This window comes from Apium graveolens, chromosome 3, assembly GCF_009905375.1.
Source record: "Apium graveolens cultivar Ventura chromosome 3, ASM990537v1, whole genome shotgun sequence".
NCBI classification, from domain to species: Eukaryota; Viridiplantae; Streptophyta; class Magnoliopsida; order Apiales; family Apiaceae; genus Apium; species Apium graveolens.
The window spans coordinates 241037875-241058877 of NC_133649.1; the positions used below are offsets into that span (position 1 = coordinate 241037875).

The 21003-nt window shown below is 36.7% G+C and overlaps 4 protein-coding genes across 4 annotated transcripts; 1 reads left to right on the forward strand and 3 right to left on the reverse strand.

Annotated features, from left to right (window-relative positions):
* Positions 1 to 2333: 2333 nt before the first annotated feature.
* Positions 2334 to 3677, forward strand: LOC141714913 (protein FAR1-RELATED SEQUENCE 5-like). Its single transcript, XM_074518409.1, has one exon. The coding sequence runs from the start codon at positions 2334 to 2336 to the stop codon at positions 3675 to 3677; it is 1344 nt and encodes a 447-aa protein (XP_074374510.1).
* Positions 3678 to 4943: 1266 nt separating this feature from the next.
* On the reverse strand, positions 4944 to 6152 carry LOC141711009 (ubiquitin-like-specific protease ESD4). Its single transcript, XM_074513472.1, has 3 exons — positions 6010 to 6152; positions 5537 to 5902; positions 4944 to 5451 (listed from the first exon to the last, which is right to left on the reverse strand). The coding sequence occupies exons 1-3, from the start codon at positions 6124 to 6126 to the stop codon at positions 5155 to 5157; spliced, it is 780 nt and encodes a 259-aa protein (XP_074369573.1). The 5' UTR covers positions 6127 to 6152; the 3' UTR covers positions 4944 to 5154.
* Positions 6153 to 11437: 5285 nt separating this feature from the next.
* Positions 11438 to 17657, reverse strand: LOC141713209 (beta-amyrin synthase 2-like). Its single transcript, XM_074516516.1, has 18 exons — positions 17457 to 17657; positions 16556 to 16768; positions 16404 to 16523; positions 16105 to 16302; positions 15117 to 15201; positions 14848 to 15014; positions 14552 to 14740; positions 14325 to 14438; positions 14061 to 14180; positions 13818 to 13940; positions 13634 to 13732; positions 13204 to 13260; positions 12847 to 12893; positions 12628 to 12771; positions 12367 to 12544; positions 11994 to 12074; positions 11779 to 11862; positions 11438 to 11652 (listed from the first exon to the last, which is right to left on the reverse strand). Exons 1-18 carry the CDS (start codon positions 17655 to 17657, stop codon positions 11479 to 11481), a joined length of 2394 nt encoding a protein of 797 aa, XP_074372617.1. The 3' UTR covers positions 11438 to 11478.
* Positions 17658 to 18753: 1096 nt separating this feature from the next.
* On the reverse strand, positions 18754 to 20784 carry LOC141711010 (double-stranded RNA-binding protein 4-like). The gene is made up of 6 exons (XM_074513473.1): positions 20625 to 20784; positions 20000 to 20256; positions 19690 to 19900; positions 19511 to 19603; positions 19387 to 19418; positions 18754 to 19003 (listed from the first exon to the last, which is right to left on the reverse strand). The coding sequence occupies exons 1-6, from the start codon at positions 20650 to 20652 to the stop codon at positions 18923 to 18925; spliced, it is 702 nt and encodes a 233-aa protein (XP_074369574.1). The 5' UTR covers positions 20653 to 20784; the 3' UTR covers positions 18754 to 18922.
* Positions 20785 to 21003: the final 219 nt, after the last annotated feature.

Sequence of the window (21003 nt, forward strand, 5' to 3'; positions counted from 1 at the left end):
AATCAAACCGAAATTATTTAGATTTGAGGGAGGACGTCATAGTAAATAATTCAAAATGTGAAGAAGCTTGGTCGCATATTCTACAACAACTAATCAAACAAATTAGTGAAATCAAATATCGACACGTTCGACGCAACCATCATCAATCAGTTTAGCTCATAAAAAGAAAACCAGAGACATGATCTGTCTTCAACCCAAGGACTAAAATCACACTTTCATTATAATGGACTTACTTGACTGTAAAATTAAGACTTCAACTTAAAAGTATTGGGGGGTTGTTAAGCTGTTTATTATAGTTCCTATTCTTTTACATAAGAAGAAATGTGAGTGGTGGGTTGGTAAGATGGGCACAAATTTTGGATTTATTTGGTAGCATAGTTGTGAATATGGGGCTGGGTATCTTTTGTTAACCTCGACTGTCTCATCTCTTAAATTATCACACTTCTGTCTACCAGATTTCAATTTCCGGAAAATACTCACTCCTACTCACTTTTCCTTTTTCTACCTATTTTATTATTCACCTTCATCTTCATTATCTGCCATTAACTATATCAATTTAACGTCATCTCCCAATCCCCTTCTCACTTTTTTTGCCCGCTATTTCATTATTCCTTGATCACTTTTTAACGTGTTTCCAATGATTTTTTGGTTAGAGTAAGTTGTGCTGACATTTGAATTTTGTCACAGTGTATAAACAATATTATGCAGTAAACAAGCTCTCGGGGAAATGAGTTATGAACTTCTACACACACAAAGTTATGAACTTCTGGACACCCAAGTGAATCTAGTATGGGAAGTTGATGCAGTTTCCGAAGTTGATGCACAAATGATATTAAACAAGGATAGAAGACTACGAGGGCCAACTGAGGAAAGTATTTGTAGCCTAGTTTTGTTTGGATATACAAATTTTTTGTCTAGAATTCTTTTAGTACTTTTGTTTGCTTATCAAAGAGAGCATTTTTGGAATACTTAGTTATATTTTGTATGAGACAATATTTTTAATGGGAACGGGTCTACAACAACTGTTTGTTGTAGACTTGAATTTAACAAACACTTTTGCAAGCCGTTGATCTGGGATTGGAGGGCTGGATCATTGGGGGGACCGCGGAAATTTTCAGCGGTCGGTCAGGACGGACCGCGGAAAATTTCTGCGGTTGGTACTGCTCCCTTATCCCCAACTGCTCCCTTATCCCCAACATTCCAACAGATCCTCATTTCACCACACAAAAACATCAAAATTTCAAAAAAAAATCTACTCTCCAAGTTTATATTTTAGGCGATTTTGGGACATTTTCATCAAGAAATTCAAGTTGTTTTGTCAATTCAAGGTATATTTCTTGTCTTAAATTTCACATTTTCATGGCGGATAAATTATTTGCTCGTATGTTTCGTCATAAACGTCAAAATGAAAAAAAAAAGGCTATTGATTGTAGTTTACATCTTGATAGTTTAAATAGTAGTAAAGAACCTAAAACCCCTGTATATGTTGAAGATGATGATTTTGTAGATAGAAATGAGGAATTTATTAATTTAGATGACGATTTGGTTGATGTTGAAGATGAAAGTGATGGAAATGAGGTTGAAAATGAGGTTGAAAATGATAGTGATAATGTTGAGGGTGAGGATGAAGATGATAATGTAGAGGATGCAAATTTGTATGAAAATGTTGATGGGGGGGAGTTCCATATTTGAATCAAATTTTTCAAAGTGTGGATGAGGCCGGTCATTTTTTTAGGGCTTATACTTTACGAAATGGATTTGCTATTAAAATTCAAGCTAGCCATCGTAATAAAGACAACGAGATATATGGTCGTTTATATGTTTGTAGGCTTTATGGAAAAAGTGTCGTCGCCGAGAGTAGTCAAAATAAACGGCGTAGAGAGGTTCTTCCTAAAAGCGAGTGCAAGGTGAGGATGTATGTCAATTATCAAAAGAAAAAACGTCACTGGGAGGTAACTAGCCTTGAATTGGTACACAACCACGGTCTTGTTTCCCCTAGTAAGATGAATTTGGTACAACGAGAAAGACATGTCAACACCGCGACCCGTAGTTTGATTAAAACGCTTTATCGTTCGGGGGTTCGTAATTGTCAAGTGATGAATGTGATTGGTAACATTCATGGAGGTAATGACAAAGTTGGTTTCAATGTTCAACATGTTAGGAATGTGTTAAGAGACGAGAGGAAGAAAAGGTTTGAGATTAGTGACGCCCAAGCGGGGTTGGACTTGTTGCATAGGTTGAATGAAGAAAGTGGTTCTAAATATTTTATTAGGACCGAAGTCGATGAAGAGAATCGCTTGAAGTGTCTAGTATAGATTGATCCGAGATGTATAATGGCTTACCAAAATTTTGGCGATGTTATGGCTTTTGATACCACTTATCAGACAAATAGGTATGCAATGCCATTTGTCCCATTTACCGGAGTCAATCATCATTATCAATCGGTAATTTTCGGGTTTGCATTGATGCGGGATGAACACGCGTCGACTTTTGAGTGGATTCTTCGTACTTGGCTTGAAGGTGTGGGGAATAATCCTCCATTGACTATAATCACGGATCAAGATCAAGCCATGGCAAGCGCTATTGCGGTTGTACTCCCGAATACTACCCATTTATTGTGTTCTTGGCACATTAGTCAAAAATTCCCGAACAAATTAGCTCATTATTATTCGGCTTTTCCGGAATTCAAGACGGACTTCAACAATTGCATTTATAAATCTCTCACCGAATGTGTTTTTGAAGCTAGATGGGCGTCGTTTGTGGAAAAGTATCACTTGCAAGATCATAAATGGTTAAAGGGGTTATATGAGTTGAAGCACAAGTGGATTCCTGCATATACTAGAAACAAATTTTCGGCGTTTCAAAATAGTACATCGAGGAGTGAGGGGATGAATTCTTTCTTTGATAAGTATGTGAGTTCGGCAACGGGTTTGAAGGAATTCATTGAAAATGCCCAAAAAGCATTGGCAAGGCAATTCATGAGGGAGAAGGAAGAAGATTATGTCACCATTAATCTAAAACGTCCCATGAAATTGCATACCACATTAGAGTATCATGCTTTTTGTATCTACACTAAGGAAATGTTTAGAAGATTTCAAGATGAAATGGTTGAGTCTTCAAAATACTTTGTTGAAAAAGACCGACGAGCTAGTGAAGAAGGGGAGAGAATGGGGGATGTTTATACGTACTATAGTTGTTATAGGCCCATGTCCGAGCCTACGAGAAGAAATGTTTATTTTGTGGCATTCGAGAAAGCAAGCTCTTTGGGAATGTGTACGTGTAGAATGCTTGAACATTCGGGGCTACCTTGTAGACACCTATTGGCGGTCTTCACTAAGAAACGGGTTTCGGAAATTCCCCCGTATTACATAAACCGGAGGTGGACAATGCATGCCAATAGAGTTGTTGGTGTGTTGCCTTACAATTTGGATGTTGGACAAAGTCATGAGATGACCTCAACCGATCGATTTAATAGCATGACAATGTTAACCATGAGTTTTTGTCAAAGTAGCATTGCATCCAAGGAACGGTATGATTATGCCGTTGGAGTGATGAATCGAGAAATACCAATTCTCGAAAAAATGAGCGTTGACGGAATTAAATCTTACGAAAGCAATTCGCAAGCTCCAAATGTAAGTGCTCATGAAGAAACAATTCTTGACCCTATTATGTCCTAAACTAAAGGGAGGAAGAAGGACGTTCGTTTCAAAAGTCCAATAGAATCGATTGGTAAAAAGGAGAAGCCGCCAAGAAGGTGCACTTATTGTCAAATGGAAGGCCATGATAAAAGGAAGTGTGCTAGTAGACTAGAAGATCTTAAAAATGTTCAAGAATCGCAATATAATTAGTGGTGTACCATTTTGTAACTGAATGTTGTAATCTTTAAATGGATTTGAATTTTAAGTGTTTAACATTGCTTTCTTTTTTGTTATATTTTATTGTCATATAATTGCCAATTATTGTCATATAATTGTGTTTTATTGTGATAGGTAACATGACTAGCGAGTATAGTGGTGAGAACAACTCCGATCATAGTTGTGATTCGGTTTCCCACGTTAGCAACACATTCTCGGACTCCCTACCAAGCGACTCGTGGTATGAGGACAATGACGAGGAAGATGTGGTCTCACCAACCTTTAGTGAGATGGAAGATGCATGTGCCGAGTTGATGCCCCTTGTGGACAATGACGAGCCGCCCCATGTGGAGGAAGAGGAAACGGACTTGTACCCACCCGATGAGGAGGCTTATAGGGCCAAAAATTGGATCGAGGCATGCAATTGGATGGAGGGTACTGAACCGTGGAGATTGGTGAACTCTCATCCGGATCCGTACTTCCTTCCGATCTTGAATTTGGGCAACAACACGCCCGATGGAAAATGGAAAAAATCCGGATGGAATGGCGGTAAGCTTGTTAAATGTGATCGGTAAGCTTGTTCAATATTTGGACAAGCGTTGACTTTCGTTGACTTTTTTAAGGAATTTTCAATTTATCGTAAAAAATGAAAAAAAAAAAAAAAATTTTTGAAAATCACTCATTACCATATTTTAAGACTTTTGAGAGTAGTTTGGATTAGTGGAAGTTAGTTTAGGACTAACTTCCAAAAATTAAGCAATTTCAACAGAAGATTAATTTGCACATACTCTGTTTCCCCTGTCTTTTGCTCTGTTTTCAGGGGCAAAAAACAAAACTGATGGACCGCGAAAATTTTCCGCGGTTGGGCTGTAGACGGACCGCGGAAATTTTCCGCGGTTGGGGCCATTAAATTGTTTTTTTTGCAGATTGAAAACAGAGCAGCCAGGAAATTCACAACCAAATTCACAACCAAATTCACAACCAAATCCACAACCAAATTCCACCAAAATCCCAACACCTACAACACCAAAATCCACCAAATTCCACCAAAATCTACCAAATTCCACCAAAATCCACAACAACCCAAAATGCTCAAAAATAACAAAAATCCAACAAAATTAAACAACGTCAAACCAAACAAACCAAATAAACCAAATAAAACCCGACAACATAAAATGAAATCCAACTACATAATTCAACAACCTAAAATCAAATGAAATCCAACTACATAATCCGACAACCTAAAATGAAATGCAATCCAACTACATAATCCGACAAACTAAAACACTATGAAATTCAACTACGAAGCCTCGTGACGCCTACGCATACGAATCCCGGGAATCCCCCTTGCCTTCCCTAACTGAAGCTCCCTGGCTATCCGATACCTAAAGGTATCCACCTCCTCCTGCGACCAATTTGGTACCTCAGCTAAGTCATATCCTTGTGTGAAGTAGTCCATGTACTTCATCACATAAACACCACAATCATTAGAGTTTCGTTGCTTTGGCCTGGACGGTAGAGCAAGGACCTCGGCTGAAGTAGGGTCAAGCCCCTCGACTGGGTGTACCATATGCAATAGCCTCGGCAACAACCATGACTGCAATGAAATTATGATCCGAGAATGAATATAATATACAATTGGTAAGGACTATATAGAAGACAGTAATAGTAGAGGAACATACCACCACTCGTATATCCTCACGATAATCCGGCTCGTTATTTATTGAATCTATGATAAGACCTTCAAATCGTCTAGTACCGAACATGAACAAAACCCAATGCACATCTCTGACACAACATGGGATGAATATGTAGTCCGCCTCGAGAACGGAAGGACCAACAGTAGCACTGGAAAACCCGGTAAAGCTACGTAATGCTTTATTCCATGCCCTTTGCAATGTATCTCCACCGACCCTCGATGCTTTTCTGATTTTCTTCACATGTCCTTTCCCAAGAACCATGAAGTAGGGATCCATGAAATAATAGACGGGTTTCCTCTCCCATATACCTCCAGTGTGAATCTCCTCCTCCCGAGTCCTTAGCAATCCCTGCAAGTATATATGAATGCAACAAGTAAAATAAATGCAACAAGTAAAATTAATGCAACAAGTAAAATAAATGCAAAAACTAAAATATATTAGACAACGAACAATACCATATAAGTGTATATGATCATGTCATCAACCCATGTTCCTGGAGCCAGACTCTGCATAGCTGATGCATGGACGTGATAGTCCTGAACACTAAGACCACCGGGATTCCTCGGCGCCATCCCAAAGCCCCATCCCCAATCTGAATATATAGCATTCTTCTTTGTCATGCCGAGACTCTTAGTGATACTCCACTTCTCCTCTTTCATCCTGCGGGATGCAAGCTTCGCGGGCCTATTAGATGAGGCAATAGCCTGGGGTGGCTGAGACACATGCTGGGATGGCTGTGTCATGTCAACGACATCCTGGGCAGGAATGGCTGGAATGTCAAAGTCGTCAGCCAAAGGTGCAATGAAATCTGATTTTATGTTCTGAAATGTGGGAGGTCTGTAGGCGGGTCCTTTGATCTTCTTCATCAACCGAGAGAATGGTGTGAGGAAGGTAGCAGAAATCCTCCCAAACTCCTCCACAAACTCAGGAGGAACCCTAGCATCCAGCTGCTTCAACATATTAAGCCCGGCAACCATCTACAAATAAAAACAGGCAAACATTTTTTCATTAATTCCACAAGAATATCATATCATCAAGATGAAATACGTGTGAATGCAAATTTTGTAGTGTGTGGGGGTGTAATGTGAAATATGCATATTTGTAAAACACTTACAACTTCATAGCTCTCGAGGCTATCATACAACTCCCTCGTCTTGTACTGCTGCTGAGGCTGTGGATCGAGCTTCCCTATGCGCATACGAGATATATCAGCATACCACGCCATATAATCAGCCTCTGAAGCTATGTCTACCGAGTCATCAACAAGGCCATCCAAATCTGAACAGAACCTGGCCCATTTTCCAATATCAATAAACCACCGCACCAGCCAATCCTCCCCTGCAAACGTGGCATCCTTAGCCCCCCTGTAACCAACCATGTTCACCGGTGCCCGTGGAATCTGCGGACTAGAACCAAACTGTCTCGACACCCTGTCCGGATGCTGCCACTCGACCACGTCGTAACATACAAGGGGAACTCGACCGCACCCAGCTAACTGTGCCTGTATCATCTCGCTGTCCATAACATCCTCGAACCTAGCATACGGCCTCCAGACCACCTCATCACCAGCAACACCATCAAACTCACCCCTATAGAACGGTAAGCTGTGGTGAGGGCCTGACATCCTGTGCTTCTTCGAAACCCCGACATGAGTATCACTAGCATAGGCCCATCCCTCAGTAACCGGATAATCCTCCTGACCGGGAGATCGTAAAGGCACGCCAATACGAGGAAATCTCTCGTAAGACCAAACCTGTAACACCCAGACACAACAAGCAATGCTCTTGCTGCCCTTCCTTGCAGCAATCTCCAAACCCCGGTATATATGAGCTAACACAGCTGCACCCCAAGCATAATAAGGAATCTCCCGCATATTAATCAATGGGTGCATATACCGAACATGAACAAAAGAGCGGTTGATGCTGGGAAGAGGATACAACCCATAATGAATAGCAGATACGCCTTGGTATGTACAACCGTGGCCCTCATATTGTGCTTCTCAGGCTTCTGTGCACCATATCTCTCAAACAACCACCCCAGCTTGATGTTATTCCGATACAAAGCCTCCTTCACCTCCTCCTCGGTCAAAGGCTCAAACCAATTATTAGCAAAATACGCCGCCTTGTTCTCTATCACCCCACAAGTCAGCGCATCCCCTGTACTGGCACCCCTAAAATAAACCCTACATCCTCCAATATAACAGTCATCTCCCCCTGCCTCGTGAAGAAAGTGTTGGTCTCAGGTCTCCAACGCTCCACCAAAGCAGATATCAACCGAGTGTCAGTAGCCAAGACAACAACAGGGTCTGCAAAAATCGCAAACCCAAGCATGTGTATCAATTCCCGTTGTGGTCTCCTTAACTTCCACAAGTGCAATGACTTGTTCCCCGAATAGCTCTGCAACTCATCTCTCCCTGCACCATCCCAAACATCCTCACTGACGTGATACCGATTATCCCAAATAATATTATGCGCGTTTGGACCCGGCAACATATTCCCGAAATCATCAAAATTATCCATACCTGAAAATATTGCCAACAAAATTCATCAATCACCACAATAAAAACACCACAACGTACACAACAAAAACATCACCAAAATCATATGTTAATTACATCCATACATTTTACAGTAATATAATTCGAATTTAACACAAATTTTATCATTAAATTTTCGAATTTTACACTAAATTTATCTATCATTACAAATTCAAATTTTATCATACAACTTTATCATTAAAACTTTGAATTTTACACTTACATGACTCGAATTTAACACTAAATTTATCATTACAAATCCCAATTTTGACAAAATATGACGAATTATCCTAAAATTGTAACACTAAAATTTGAATTATAAATAAATTAAGGGTTAATAATTCGAATTATCCTAAAATTATCCTAAACAATTCATCCATATTTTTAATTACATTATAATTCGAAATTTACAGTAAAAAAAATCAAATTTAATACACAATTATTAAAAATTTGAATTAAAATTAAAAATATTATTACGTTAATTCGATTTTACATACAGTAAATTAATTCTAAATTAACACTAATTTATCCTAAAAAACCGAATTATCACTAAATTTAACAAAATTTATCCTAAAAAATGCATCCATATTTTTCATTACATTACAATTCGAAATTTACCATATAAAATCTAATTTAATTTTATTAACTTAATTCGAATTAAAAATTATTAGAAATTCGAATTAAAATTAAAAATATTATTGTCTTAATTCGATTTTACATTCACTAAATTAATTCTAAATTAACATTAATTTATCCTAGTAATCGAATTAAATTAACACTAATTATGAACCCTAAATCAATTCTAAAAATTCGAATTTAATCATACTAAGATTCATATGTGAATTTATTACAAGGATTCATACAAAATCAGATCTAGAACAATATAAATACATAAATTTATATCAATAAAACTATAAATAATAAAAAAGAATCGAATATATATACCTTAATGACGGAAAAGGAGAATGATTTAAGCTTTTGGATTGTTGGGCTCTTGCTTCTGCTCTGCTGCGGCTGCTGTGGTTTTGTGTGGCTGTTTGTGTTTGTGTTGTATTTTTATGCGGCTGTTGTTTATGTTTTTCTTGTTATGAGTCTGTGTTTGACAGGGAATAGGTAAACAAAAAACGACACCAACCGCGGAAATTTTCCGCGGTCCATGGGCTAGGGGTTTTTTTGTAATTACTCCGGACCGCTGAAAATTTCCGCGGTCCACATGTGATCTCAGCCCTCCAATTCCCGATCTAACGGTTACAAATGTGTTTGTTATCAACCGGTCTACAACAAACGTTTGTTGTAGACCGGCCCCCATTTTTAATACCTAAGTTTCATATAAATCATTATGTCTTCGAAAATAAAACAATACTTCTAGCAACTAAACTTTTGTAATATGAAAATTCATATAACATCATAACATTATTGTCTTAAAAAAGTTAAAAAAATCATATTAAAGTTACTCGGACCACACGTTGGAAGAACAAAAATATTATATGTAGTTGTTTATACGACACTCTTAACATAATAAATTATTGTTTGTAGACCATTTTTACAAATGATTTCTTAATTTAACTGTGTTGTGTGTTAAAATATACAACAATGATTATATGTTTGGTTTTAATGTTAAACTCTAAGTTATAGTCTACATAACGATTTTCTTAGCTTGTGAGAATACTTAGTTTGTAAGAACGCTTTAGTAATGTCTTCTGCTACAATGGAAATAACAAAAATACATATTTTTTGGATGTAATATAGCGGGTTTAATACTCATTCGTTGTCTCTACAAGTTCACATAACAATATTAGCCCGTTATTTGATCCATGTATCAAACGGTACCTTAATAGTGAACGAAAAAATAGAGTATAATCGTTGTGTATTACCTGTTTTCCTTGTAGTGTGATGTAGGATTGCTTGATGCGAGTAAAGATGCGATGGATTGAAATAAGATGCATGATGGCATGATGAGGCTACCGAATATCTTGATCGGGCTGTCGAATAGCATGATCATGCCAAAACGTAATAATGCACCATAAGTTTTTTTTTAATATTTAGAGATTGTGCATGATCATTCTGCTTTATAATTAATATTATTTTTACTTTGGATTTGGTTTTATTTCGTTTTCTTAGATAAATATCATCATTATATATTGAATTATTATTTTATTATTAATCAAAATTTAGAGAGTTTTCTCATCTTCTGGATGAATTACAGAATTATCGTTTGGGATTCGTGTTTGTTATTAATAATTAACGCTTCGTCATTAGGTGTCGTAAATACGTTCACGTCGTAAAGTCAATTCACTTCGTAATTTAGTTAAAGTTAGATGGTAGATGTTGGGCTTGTTGAGCACGGCTTAACTCCATATTAGTATGATATTGTCCGCTTTGGGCCGAGCCTGCACGGATTTGTTTTTGGGCACCTCCCAAAAGGCCTCGTCGATTCTGCCTCCTTCAGTGTGACCAGGCTCCCCCTCGACCCATACTGAAAGTCCATCTGGCTATTTGCTCCCCCTAGGCCCATACTGGAAGGCCCGTCTGCCTTTTCCTAGAGCCCATTCTGGGGCAAGCCCATCTGCCTCTTCTTAGGTAACTTCTGGAGCCCATCTGAGATTGTTTTGGACCGTTTATAACCTGAAGGTTTGATAACACTTGTTAGGCTTGCTGCACGGGTTTGTTTTTGGATCACTCCCAAAAGACCTCATATTAATTGGAGTTATCTGGCTGCTTATATTTTAGCAAACTGCCACTCACACAAACGATGTGGGACAACTCCTAACAGGTAGATTGTATATAAACTGTTGTATCACAGTTGATTCATTTTCGTGGAATTCCTTTACCAAGTCATTGCTTTCCCTCTCTTTACTGAGACTTCTTAGCTCTTGCACTGTGATTCAGCACGTCTTCCGTCCTTGTGTACTTGTGATTTCGTGCAACACCATTTAAAATTTTATCTTACAGTTAATTTTCTTTGATCTTTCGTTTCAGCATCATGAAGATATATATATATATATATATATATATATATATATATATATATATATATATATATATATCAGTTAAGTGTCACAAACCATGCTAAATGACACTGTTTGCTCATATGCTTTATTTGGGCTAAATATATTACCGGGCTTTTGGTTCTATTTCGGCCCAATAGAGTAGCAGTCAGCACAGTTTTATCGTATATATAAGGTACTCCGTCTTCATTTTATGGTTATCAATAAAATGAAATGAATGTTAAGTTTATCTCTTACTTTCTGCAATTTTCTTAATGTTCTTACTTCATTTTCTTAGTTTAATTTTAACAAAAATTTTAAAAAAAATAGTCAAGATCATGACATTAAGGTATATATGAGTACAATATTTTTGTTAATAATAGTGATAATTTTATTATAATCTATTTAATTTTGAAATTCAGAATCTCTTGCGATTTTGAAAGTTTACAAATAGCTTTTGAATATGATGATGACTTGAATATGTTGCGATACTTGGCCAAAGCCCACAAAGGATATATGTTTCTATAGCATGTGTAGTGCAACGTACAGTTCCTATTGAAAACTCCTGTAATTTCCTGCCACCAAATTGCAAGATTTTAAAGTATGTTTTCAAAGTGCCTACGCACATTCACATCTTTGCTGGCTTTCTTAAACAACTACCTGCAGCTTAAATTAGATTATCGAGATTTGACTTTACTTACTTGTTGGGGAAAATCACCGTTTTCCATTTGCGAATTGATCAGCAATTTCGCAGCGCGATGAAGGGGCGTCGCGTCTCTCTTGTCCTATTTAGGAATACAAGATAGGAAACACATTATGACTTGTGCATTGCTCTCTGAGACCAGTTTAATATTCTTTCTGATAATTAGCAGTTTGAGTATTTAACAATACACAGCCCAAGTGCTTAATCACTGACCTGCCCGGAAGAGATCAAACCCATCATGGCCCATGCAGTTTGTACCAAAGTTGATCGATTTCCTTCTAATTTTGTATATATCTGCTTAACACATTATTAACATGAGCCCATAATTAGTTAGTGCTAATGCATTTTGTTGGAAATTAAGGTTTCCCTCAAATTTGTTGAGGATACCTACTCAACTGAAGCTCAACTAGCAGTATAGCAACTAAACCTAGTTAGTTCATAAATGGTGTAAGAAAGAAATGTTTCTCAATAGAGACTGCGCCAGACAGACAAGCAATGGTGTAAGGCAGACAGGCAGTTGATTAACTGTTTGAAATTATAATTACAAAAGAGTGGCCATGGATATACTTTAGGCAACTGCATTTACCTTTGCAGGGCAAGAAAGGTAACTTTCTCCCCAACCACCATCACTGCATTGTGATTTTAATAGAAAATCAACACCTCTTCGAATAGATGCAGAATTGTTGTATGTCTTTCCGGCAGCAGTTAGAGCTCCCAGAGCAAACCAAGTACCATAAGTAAAGCACACACCCCAGCATCCATACCTACATGTGTGTGTGTCGCGTCACCCTTCTTTTTAAAACATTTAAGCCTTTAACGTCTAATGTAATTAAGTGAAGGAATATACCATGAACCATCTGGTGTTTGTGTATTTTCAAGGTACTGTACAGCATTTTCTATAAAAACTTCAATCTCTCTCCTCCTATGCCCAGGGTATAATTTCTTAAACATCGTCAATGCCTCTATTGCAGATGAAGTGCATTCAACATACCTAGAGAAGTCCTACTTAAGTATAATTTCATGATACTTTCAATATTTGTAAAATACTGATACTCGAGAATCATACTCGTGTTCAATGACAATGCCTTCAAAGAATTCTGTAGGATTGAGCATCTGCAGGGTGCAAACAGTTTTAAAAATAAAGATGTCATATTTTACATAATGGAGGTTACATTAAACATTGAACTTCCATATACTATAGAGGGTACAATAGACATTGAACTTCTCTACGGAAAGCCTATATCAAATCTTAGTAAAATTTTGAGCTTCTTTACCGTCAAAACATGAGTAATCAGACTGTAATATTATCTGGAACTGAACTTCGATGAAAGAGGAAGAGAAGGAGGGCATAATGCGATATGAAATAATATTGATAAATATTACAGAATCTAGTGCACTTTCTTATGTTTCCAGAGAACCATACCTCCAACCATTTTGAGGACCCTGTTGGTTCCCAAGCTGGTATACCGCCATTTGTACTCTACAGTCACGTATATGAAGGTTAATTAAGTGAACTATGGGTGGGAGGGTGTGCGTGCATGCGAGCCAATATTGTAGCAGTTTATAGTGTGTGAACATAGCAAGGGTGCTGAAAACTGTACAGTAATTCCAAAGCTACATACTTCATGTTGTTTACAACATCAGATTCTCAGGGAGTCAGGGGTGCCTACTATGTTGTGTATAATTAAGATATAGTTATACAAAACAGTACTTTTAGTGTTTGTAATTAGAAATAAAAATGTAGATCATAAATTTTGATAGAAGTACTTAAAAAAACTATTATGCAAGTATCTTAGCACCATAAATTACCGTGTGAGGCGTTAAAATGACAACTCGAGTTCATCTCAAGTTACCTGTAGCGATAATAGTAAATTAACAGCATCAAAAAATTGTGCGTCATCCATTTTGTTGCCAACAAGTTCTGGGTGCATCATTGAAAAAAGAAGGCAACACTAGAAAAGAAGAAAAATAAGAGGGAGTTAGGGTTTTGAAGTATCATATTTAGTGTTTTCTGAGTATACAAAGCATGCCAAATACCTTCAAACCTTCTGCAGTACAATCAGACACTTGCCATCCATGATCTTGATCTGAAAATGTCCAGGATCCCTTAGAAATGTGACGATACATGCTCTTAAAGTTCCCGGAAGGATTATCTTTAACCTGAAAAAATTACATCTAAATCCAAAATTTTCCAGGATTTTGTAGAACCAAAAATACCCTCCAGAGAAGCAGCAGTTATTATAAACACAAGCTTTAATTCTGTAAAATTTAAACTGGAACCTGTGACTTTTTTATGAAGTCATGCCCTTTCATGAGGGTCTTATTAATTTCATTAGTAAGATCGCTAGCCAATAATGCTTGTATCGCAAAACCAGTATCCCACTCCTGACTGCCAAAACTCTGCATTTTAACATCATTTTTAGGCCAATTATTATGCTTGTATTCGATCGTGAAGTGTAAATTTCAAACTCATGTAGCACTGTGGTCATTATCTCTAGTCTAGTACAATCTTGAAATGTGTATTTGGTCGGACTGGAATCCAACCTGCATCGTCATCCCATCTTCAGCAATCCATAAATAATCTGGGATCCTAGCTAGGTGCTTCTTGAAATATTCACCATTTGGATCTTCAACCCAGCAAGCAAGCATGCACAGAACCTGCACAAAACAATTGAATTGAAATTAAAAATCTTAGTTACAGTCTTACACATACTTTCTTCATGTTGGTAATCGTATTCAACAGAATAGATCTACATGGTACAGCACATTACCTTTTCTACGCATCCAATAGTGATGTACCTACTGTTTTCATCTTCATAATGTATATGTTTCATAGCGGTTTGTAGAGCTTTTTCTCTTATTTTTTTATAGGGCCAACGATTCAACAAAGGTTCCGTAAATATATAAAGACCATCCCATATTAAATTCTGTATGAAAGGATGTGGATAGTAGACATCTTCCTGCAATGACAAGTCGGTGTCTAATTTATTTTGAATGTATGAGCGCATGTAAAACTGTAAGATAGCATGTAATGCCGATTAATTTGTTCCTGTACTAAAAAAATTACCTTGGCAACATAATGCCGTACTTTCATCCAATTAATATTCTCATACGGTTGCAAATAGAGCTCTTGTCTCAATTGCAATACGAGAGGAGTGATTGGCCCCACAAATCTCTTCCCATATAGATATGACATAGGCATGTAAACCATCCGACAATAGCACCACATTTTGGCTAAAGATTATAGAGAAACGTAGTAGTGATAGGGCCATGCTTTGTTAGAAATAATGATATATATGCATACTGCTATTGACTGGTACATTAGTACTAGCTAACCTGGATGCATAGGAAGAAAAGAAGGAAGGAGCCAAAACTCTGGGGGCATCGGGTTACTTCCAGACCATTCATATACACCAAGTATCTGAGGAAGTAGAAATACGAGGCAAGTTACTGTCAAGCTCCTCCATAGATATCTTTAATAACTTCATTCGTCAATTTTTGTGATGATCCAAGTATCTAGATGTAGTGTGCATACATGAATCAAGATAGAAATGTTCAGTCGGGTACTAAATTAGTTGAAACACTGCAGGTTACTATGTCAAACTGTCACATTTTTGACAAAATATAAAGGCAGTTGATACATATAAAATGAATCTCTGAGAATGACAGTACTAGTAGTGGGAGAGATGTTACTAGCATCAAGGGGCGGTGTTAGAGAGGGGCCCCAGATTTATAGTTTTTTTACCATTGAGATGTGTATAAAATCATTGGGCTTCATACTCGTTTTAACTAAAAGTGCAGGGGTGGCCTCCCAGAAATTATTATGTGCTCCTGACAATTCCTACACACCGACCTGCTAGCATTACTTATGGTCTACTCAAGGAGGATAAAACAAATGGAAATGAGGTCAATTATGGGGGTGGAGAAGGGGATACAAGCAGACAAATTCAAGACCAGGCCAAAAACGAAGAAACTGTTGATGAAGAAGCTCAGATAATTGGGGTTCAATCTGTTTAAATGATCGAAAGTGTAGAAAGATCAAGCTTTTTATGGTCTTTTAGGGATTGTGCACTCCATTGCATTTTTAAAATGTTGTACGAATTATATGTGATGTGTGTTTTCTGTGATAAAAAAAAAACTTTATGCAAATTATTACAGTTGAATTAGGGTCATTCTATGTGCAATCATATTGGGAATTTTCTTGGCACCTCAAACCAACAGTAAACTAAAGATGCACCCATTTGTAAAACCAACAAAATGAGTACCTAAACAAAAACTTAAGCAACGAAAAACTTTATGCACACCAGAACGTATTTTGTCTTACTGAAAGCCATGTCTTGCCCCAAGAAGGTATTGCAGTTGCACTGCCGTGATCTAGGATCCATTTTCTTGCTCTAGCACAGGCATTGTATTTACCCCCATCAGCTTCTTCTCCAAGTATGCGCATTGTAATGTAGCTTAGGACTGTACAAAACATGGTGCTGTGGCCCTCAATATGTAATCCCCATCCACCATCCTCATTCTGAAACATGATTAAGCGGCCTTAATAAATTTCGACTCATAATATTTTTCTTTAGACTATGAAAGAACAAAAAAAAAAGGAAGTAAAAGATGTAGTCTCGCCTGATGACAGTAGATGTAACGTAGAATTTCTTTGCAGTGTTCTGAGGGGAATACAGTATTAAGGTGTCCCGTAATATAGACACACATGACCTGCACAAAGAGTAGTGACAATAGATAAATGTCAATTTCCATGGATAGCAGAAGGTGTACATAGCAGCAGAGAATATAAGAAGACTGACCAAAGGTGGAAGAAAAAACAATGGTCCAGCAATTTCAGCAGGCCAATGACCGTCATCAGCCTGCAAGGCTGAAAAAAAGTGAACAGCCCTTCTCAATGTACTTGTCACTGCTTCGTACCTGATCTCTTCTCCTTCTTTCACCGTTACTTGGGGTATTGTTTGCTTGAAATTCTTCTCTCGTAAAAACTGGATTCATCAAACATGTATCTACAACATTTAGTGCACACATATTCTTCAAAAATCAAAACTTCTCATTTTATTCACAAACCATTTTGACATACATAATCTAAAACCTTTCGAATGCACCCCATGAATTTATATAGTGCATCATATAGTCCTACTATCTAAAACAAAAAACTACAGTTTATCATTCACTAAATATGAATAATCACAATATTATAAAGTGGCTAACTTTACTATAATCTTAAGTTTCTGTAAGTTATTTTTGGAGAGAAATATTCAACTTCAAACTAAATTTTGAAGATATTGCAAGTGCATGAGCTCTCGAGACCTCTTGTGACCTGTTTACTCTTCCATAACCTTAACGCTGGTGATGAAAGCTCGATAAATCTCATATCTTTAGAGTTTTAAGTATGTAAGTGTGTACTAATGCACACACTTGCATACTTAAACGACAATTTATTCTATTATATTGACTCATAGGCATGTACACAGATCAGTTGGACCTCTTGTCGAACTTTCTCTGAAATATGATGTTTATCTCGATCATTGTTCTCTTACGAGTATTACGTTTAGCTTCTACTAACAGCAATTCTTTTTTGTTTATCGTCAGTAGCTTGCTTATACCATAGTGCATGTAATATAAACTGACACATGACTTTTAAAGCAAAAGAATAACAAGTACAGTACAGACCTGCAAACGCCAGATGAGATCACCATTAGGTTTAATCCTGTGACGATTATTCCAAAAATGGATTCGAGCCTGCTCAACCTCAGCTATCTCTTCTGGAGTTCCATAGTCAGCATCAAACTCCCATGTTTGCCGGCCTACAAAATTATTTGTGCTGTACAAATAGGGATTACTTGCTCCCTCACCGATTTTGAGCCTCCACATGTTCAGTTTACTTAAAGTAATTTAATGTTTGAAACTAGTCTTTTGTCTAATATTTTCTGTGTGGACTCAAAAGAGTTTGTAGTTTCTGAATGATGAAGATGGTTCTTATGTTTAAGCATATTGATAGAATACATTGGGCTTGTGTTCAACTACAAAATAGTTAATTTTGTAGTTGTTTGCATTAGTAGTGAATTATATTTCAGGTTTTAAGGTATCATGCTTTTGTGGATTGTAAGCTATATTTTATGCTCGGATTGCGAACAGGTTTATTTTTGTTTCTTGCTTATTAAAAAAAAAATTGTTTTATTGCTTGATAATATTTTCATTCGAATCAAGATGAAGAATTTCCTTGGGAAGCTAGAAGACTATTTCAGATTTTGCAGTAACCTTTGAATCTATGAAAACCGGTTCTACCACACTTTGTGCATGACCTAATATAGAGACACACACAACTTTCATGACCAGGTTTTAGGAACGATTAGACGAATACATGGAAAAAAAATAATAAATCAAGATTTATGATTACTGAATAAAAATATTCATCAGGTTTAAACCCTGCATTTCATTACCTACTACTTCGAAATTGAGACTTATTGTTAATGTTAAAGCAACACAATAGGTTTCATTTAATTGTAAGGGCTAGAATACATGCTTAGAAGATTATATGTGGACGGGAAGGATGCAAAACAGACAAGATAAGAAAATGTTGTGTAAACATCTATGATAACTTGATAAGGTTTTTGAATGATAATGGTAGGAGGGAAGAACGTGAACGAGTATTCATTTTATATATATAAACCATTGATCGCAAAGTAAAATAGCAGTTGAATTATGATATGATGTTCTGAAGAAAATAAAACATAAGGAATGCAACCATGTGCAAAGTGTGGAATTATTAAGTACAATAGGGGAGAACTAGGTGGATGGTTTGATTTCTTTGGCTTCAGGCCTAGATTAGGCTTGAGATTTAAGCGGCCCAAAACTATTCACGTCAGATAACTTAGCAGTACGCAAACAGAGAGTAATAACCTAGCAGTTCGCAAACAGAGAGTAATAACCTAGCAGTTCGCAAACAGAGAGAGTGTCTTGAAGTTTAACAAAAATCGTAGTTCAATGTTCTCCTTTCCACTTGGTCACAAGTTTTCATGATATAAGTACATACCTTTAGATGCTGATAAATAACAAGTAACATATGTTTCACTACAATGACTGAACTAGATAAACAAAATATACCAAGCTAGCATCAACAAATGCAGATAAGAAAATCAATATTCAGCAATTCGGACTCTTTTTGCTCCCCTGCTGTTTTGTTCAACCCTACGCTTCTCACTGCTCACTCCTCCATACTGCAACAGTGAGAAAAAAAGATATGTTATTGCTGTCTAATGGCTCATAAAAGCATTAAACTGGAAAGACGACAAATGAAAAAAGATATCTCTTTGCATTACTTATTACAATAAGTTTTATAATTCAACTAGGCAGATGCCACTGTCAGAGTTTCCAGAAAGGTAATCGCAAGAAATACATATATTTTTATGTTGTTAAGAGCTCAATTTTTTCTTCAAAAGATAATCCGAAACAAGCTCCCATCAAGTTACCGCTATTTGGTATCTACTGCGACATTGTGCTAGTAAAAGTCCAATGCTAAATTTAGGTATTTTCATTGAAAAGAACCAACAGGAAGGTTGTCTTGAGGTTATGTTAACTATTAGAAAGATAAATATTTTACCTGAGTAGTAGTTGTGTGTTCTGAAGAATTTTCTGGATGAATATATGGAAATAAATCAGATCAGTTCAGCACAATAAATCAATCTGATATATCATTGCCAAGTAATACAAGTGTGCTGATTTACCTGCTTTTACAGCAGTGGAAGAAATGCCCTGTTCCGGATTAGGTTTTGTCTTGGACTTGATTATTTGGGAAAGAACGTTACTGGAATCAAAAACTTCAACAAATATTCTCCATGTCAGTAAAAACTCATCTTATAAGTACAGACTTCAACAAACTTAATGATCTATTATTAGTTATTACCAAGAAGTGATTTTATGGCTTTGCGTGCTGCATACTGTTCCGCCATTTTCTTGCTTCCAGCTATCTCACTGGTGTAACTTTTTCCTTTGAATGTACAAGTAGTGACGAAAACTGGTTCTGCCTTTTCTGCACAGGTAGTTTTATACGTAGGAATTTCAACTTTGCTCTTGATTGCAAATTCATAAAGAATTGACTTTGAAATTTTTGGCTCCTGAAAAAATTTACACGAGGAGTCATAGACATATGATCGAAGATTACAATCTTCATATTGATTAATGTATGAACACAAAATATAAGTGGTACAACAAACCTGCATGTGAAAACTTGAAGGTCCTGCAATTTTCAAATTTTTCTTTATACACTCAAGTGCGATTTTTGCTACATCATTCTCAGCAGATACTATACGTGAGAACCCTTGTTCCGACCGATATTCTATTCCATCCACTAACACAGTGGATTGAAACTTGGGCTTATGAACAAAACCTCTGTTATCAGTTGTGTAAACAGGAAGCGGCAAGCCACACTTTTGTGCATACTCTTGCAATTTATTTTTATGCATTGCATTATCTGGGGAAGGTACATGAAAAGAGGGGCAGTGGAAAATGTTAGTGTTGCATATTTATGGGATTAAAATTATTAACACCTAGATAATAAATCCCGGACTATTTAACAACTACAAGTTTCAAGTTTCCTCCTAAAAACAGAAATAAGTTTAGAAGGTTGGGTGAAAACAATGAAATTCGCAAGTAATAAGGAGTAAAATGCAACTAAATGTAAGTGTTAGGTCGAAGAAGATCGAGTACTTCATATATCATACAAATCTCTCGAGGGGGAGACCTAATCGTTGAAGTCTAAATTCTACTTCATATATCTCACAAGGAATCAAGAAACATATCAACATAACCCCCAAGCTCAATTCCATGTGGAGTACTTACCAGAATTGAAGAATGTCATTGGAGCCATACATACATATAATAAATGTATATTATTATCACCTGCTCAACAAGCATGAAGGAGCCCAACTTGTGTCAAGGGCTGAGGAACAAGATTGGTTTATACTATCTGCTAATACTCCTACTTATTTCCTCTCTGTCCTTTCATTTTTATTCTCATGCTATATGCATGCAAGAATATGCTTTTACCATACATTCACTATTCATGTGTTTCCCTACGTCAAAATTTAAAAACTTTAAGAATGGCAAATATAAAATTAATATCAACACGCAATTTGATCTGCCCAGTTGATTGTTGCTCCTAAATATTTCAAGTAGAAGAGATCAAACACAATTGGTTGATGCTAATATCTTTTCCCAA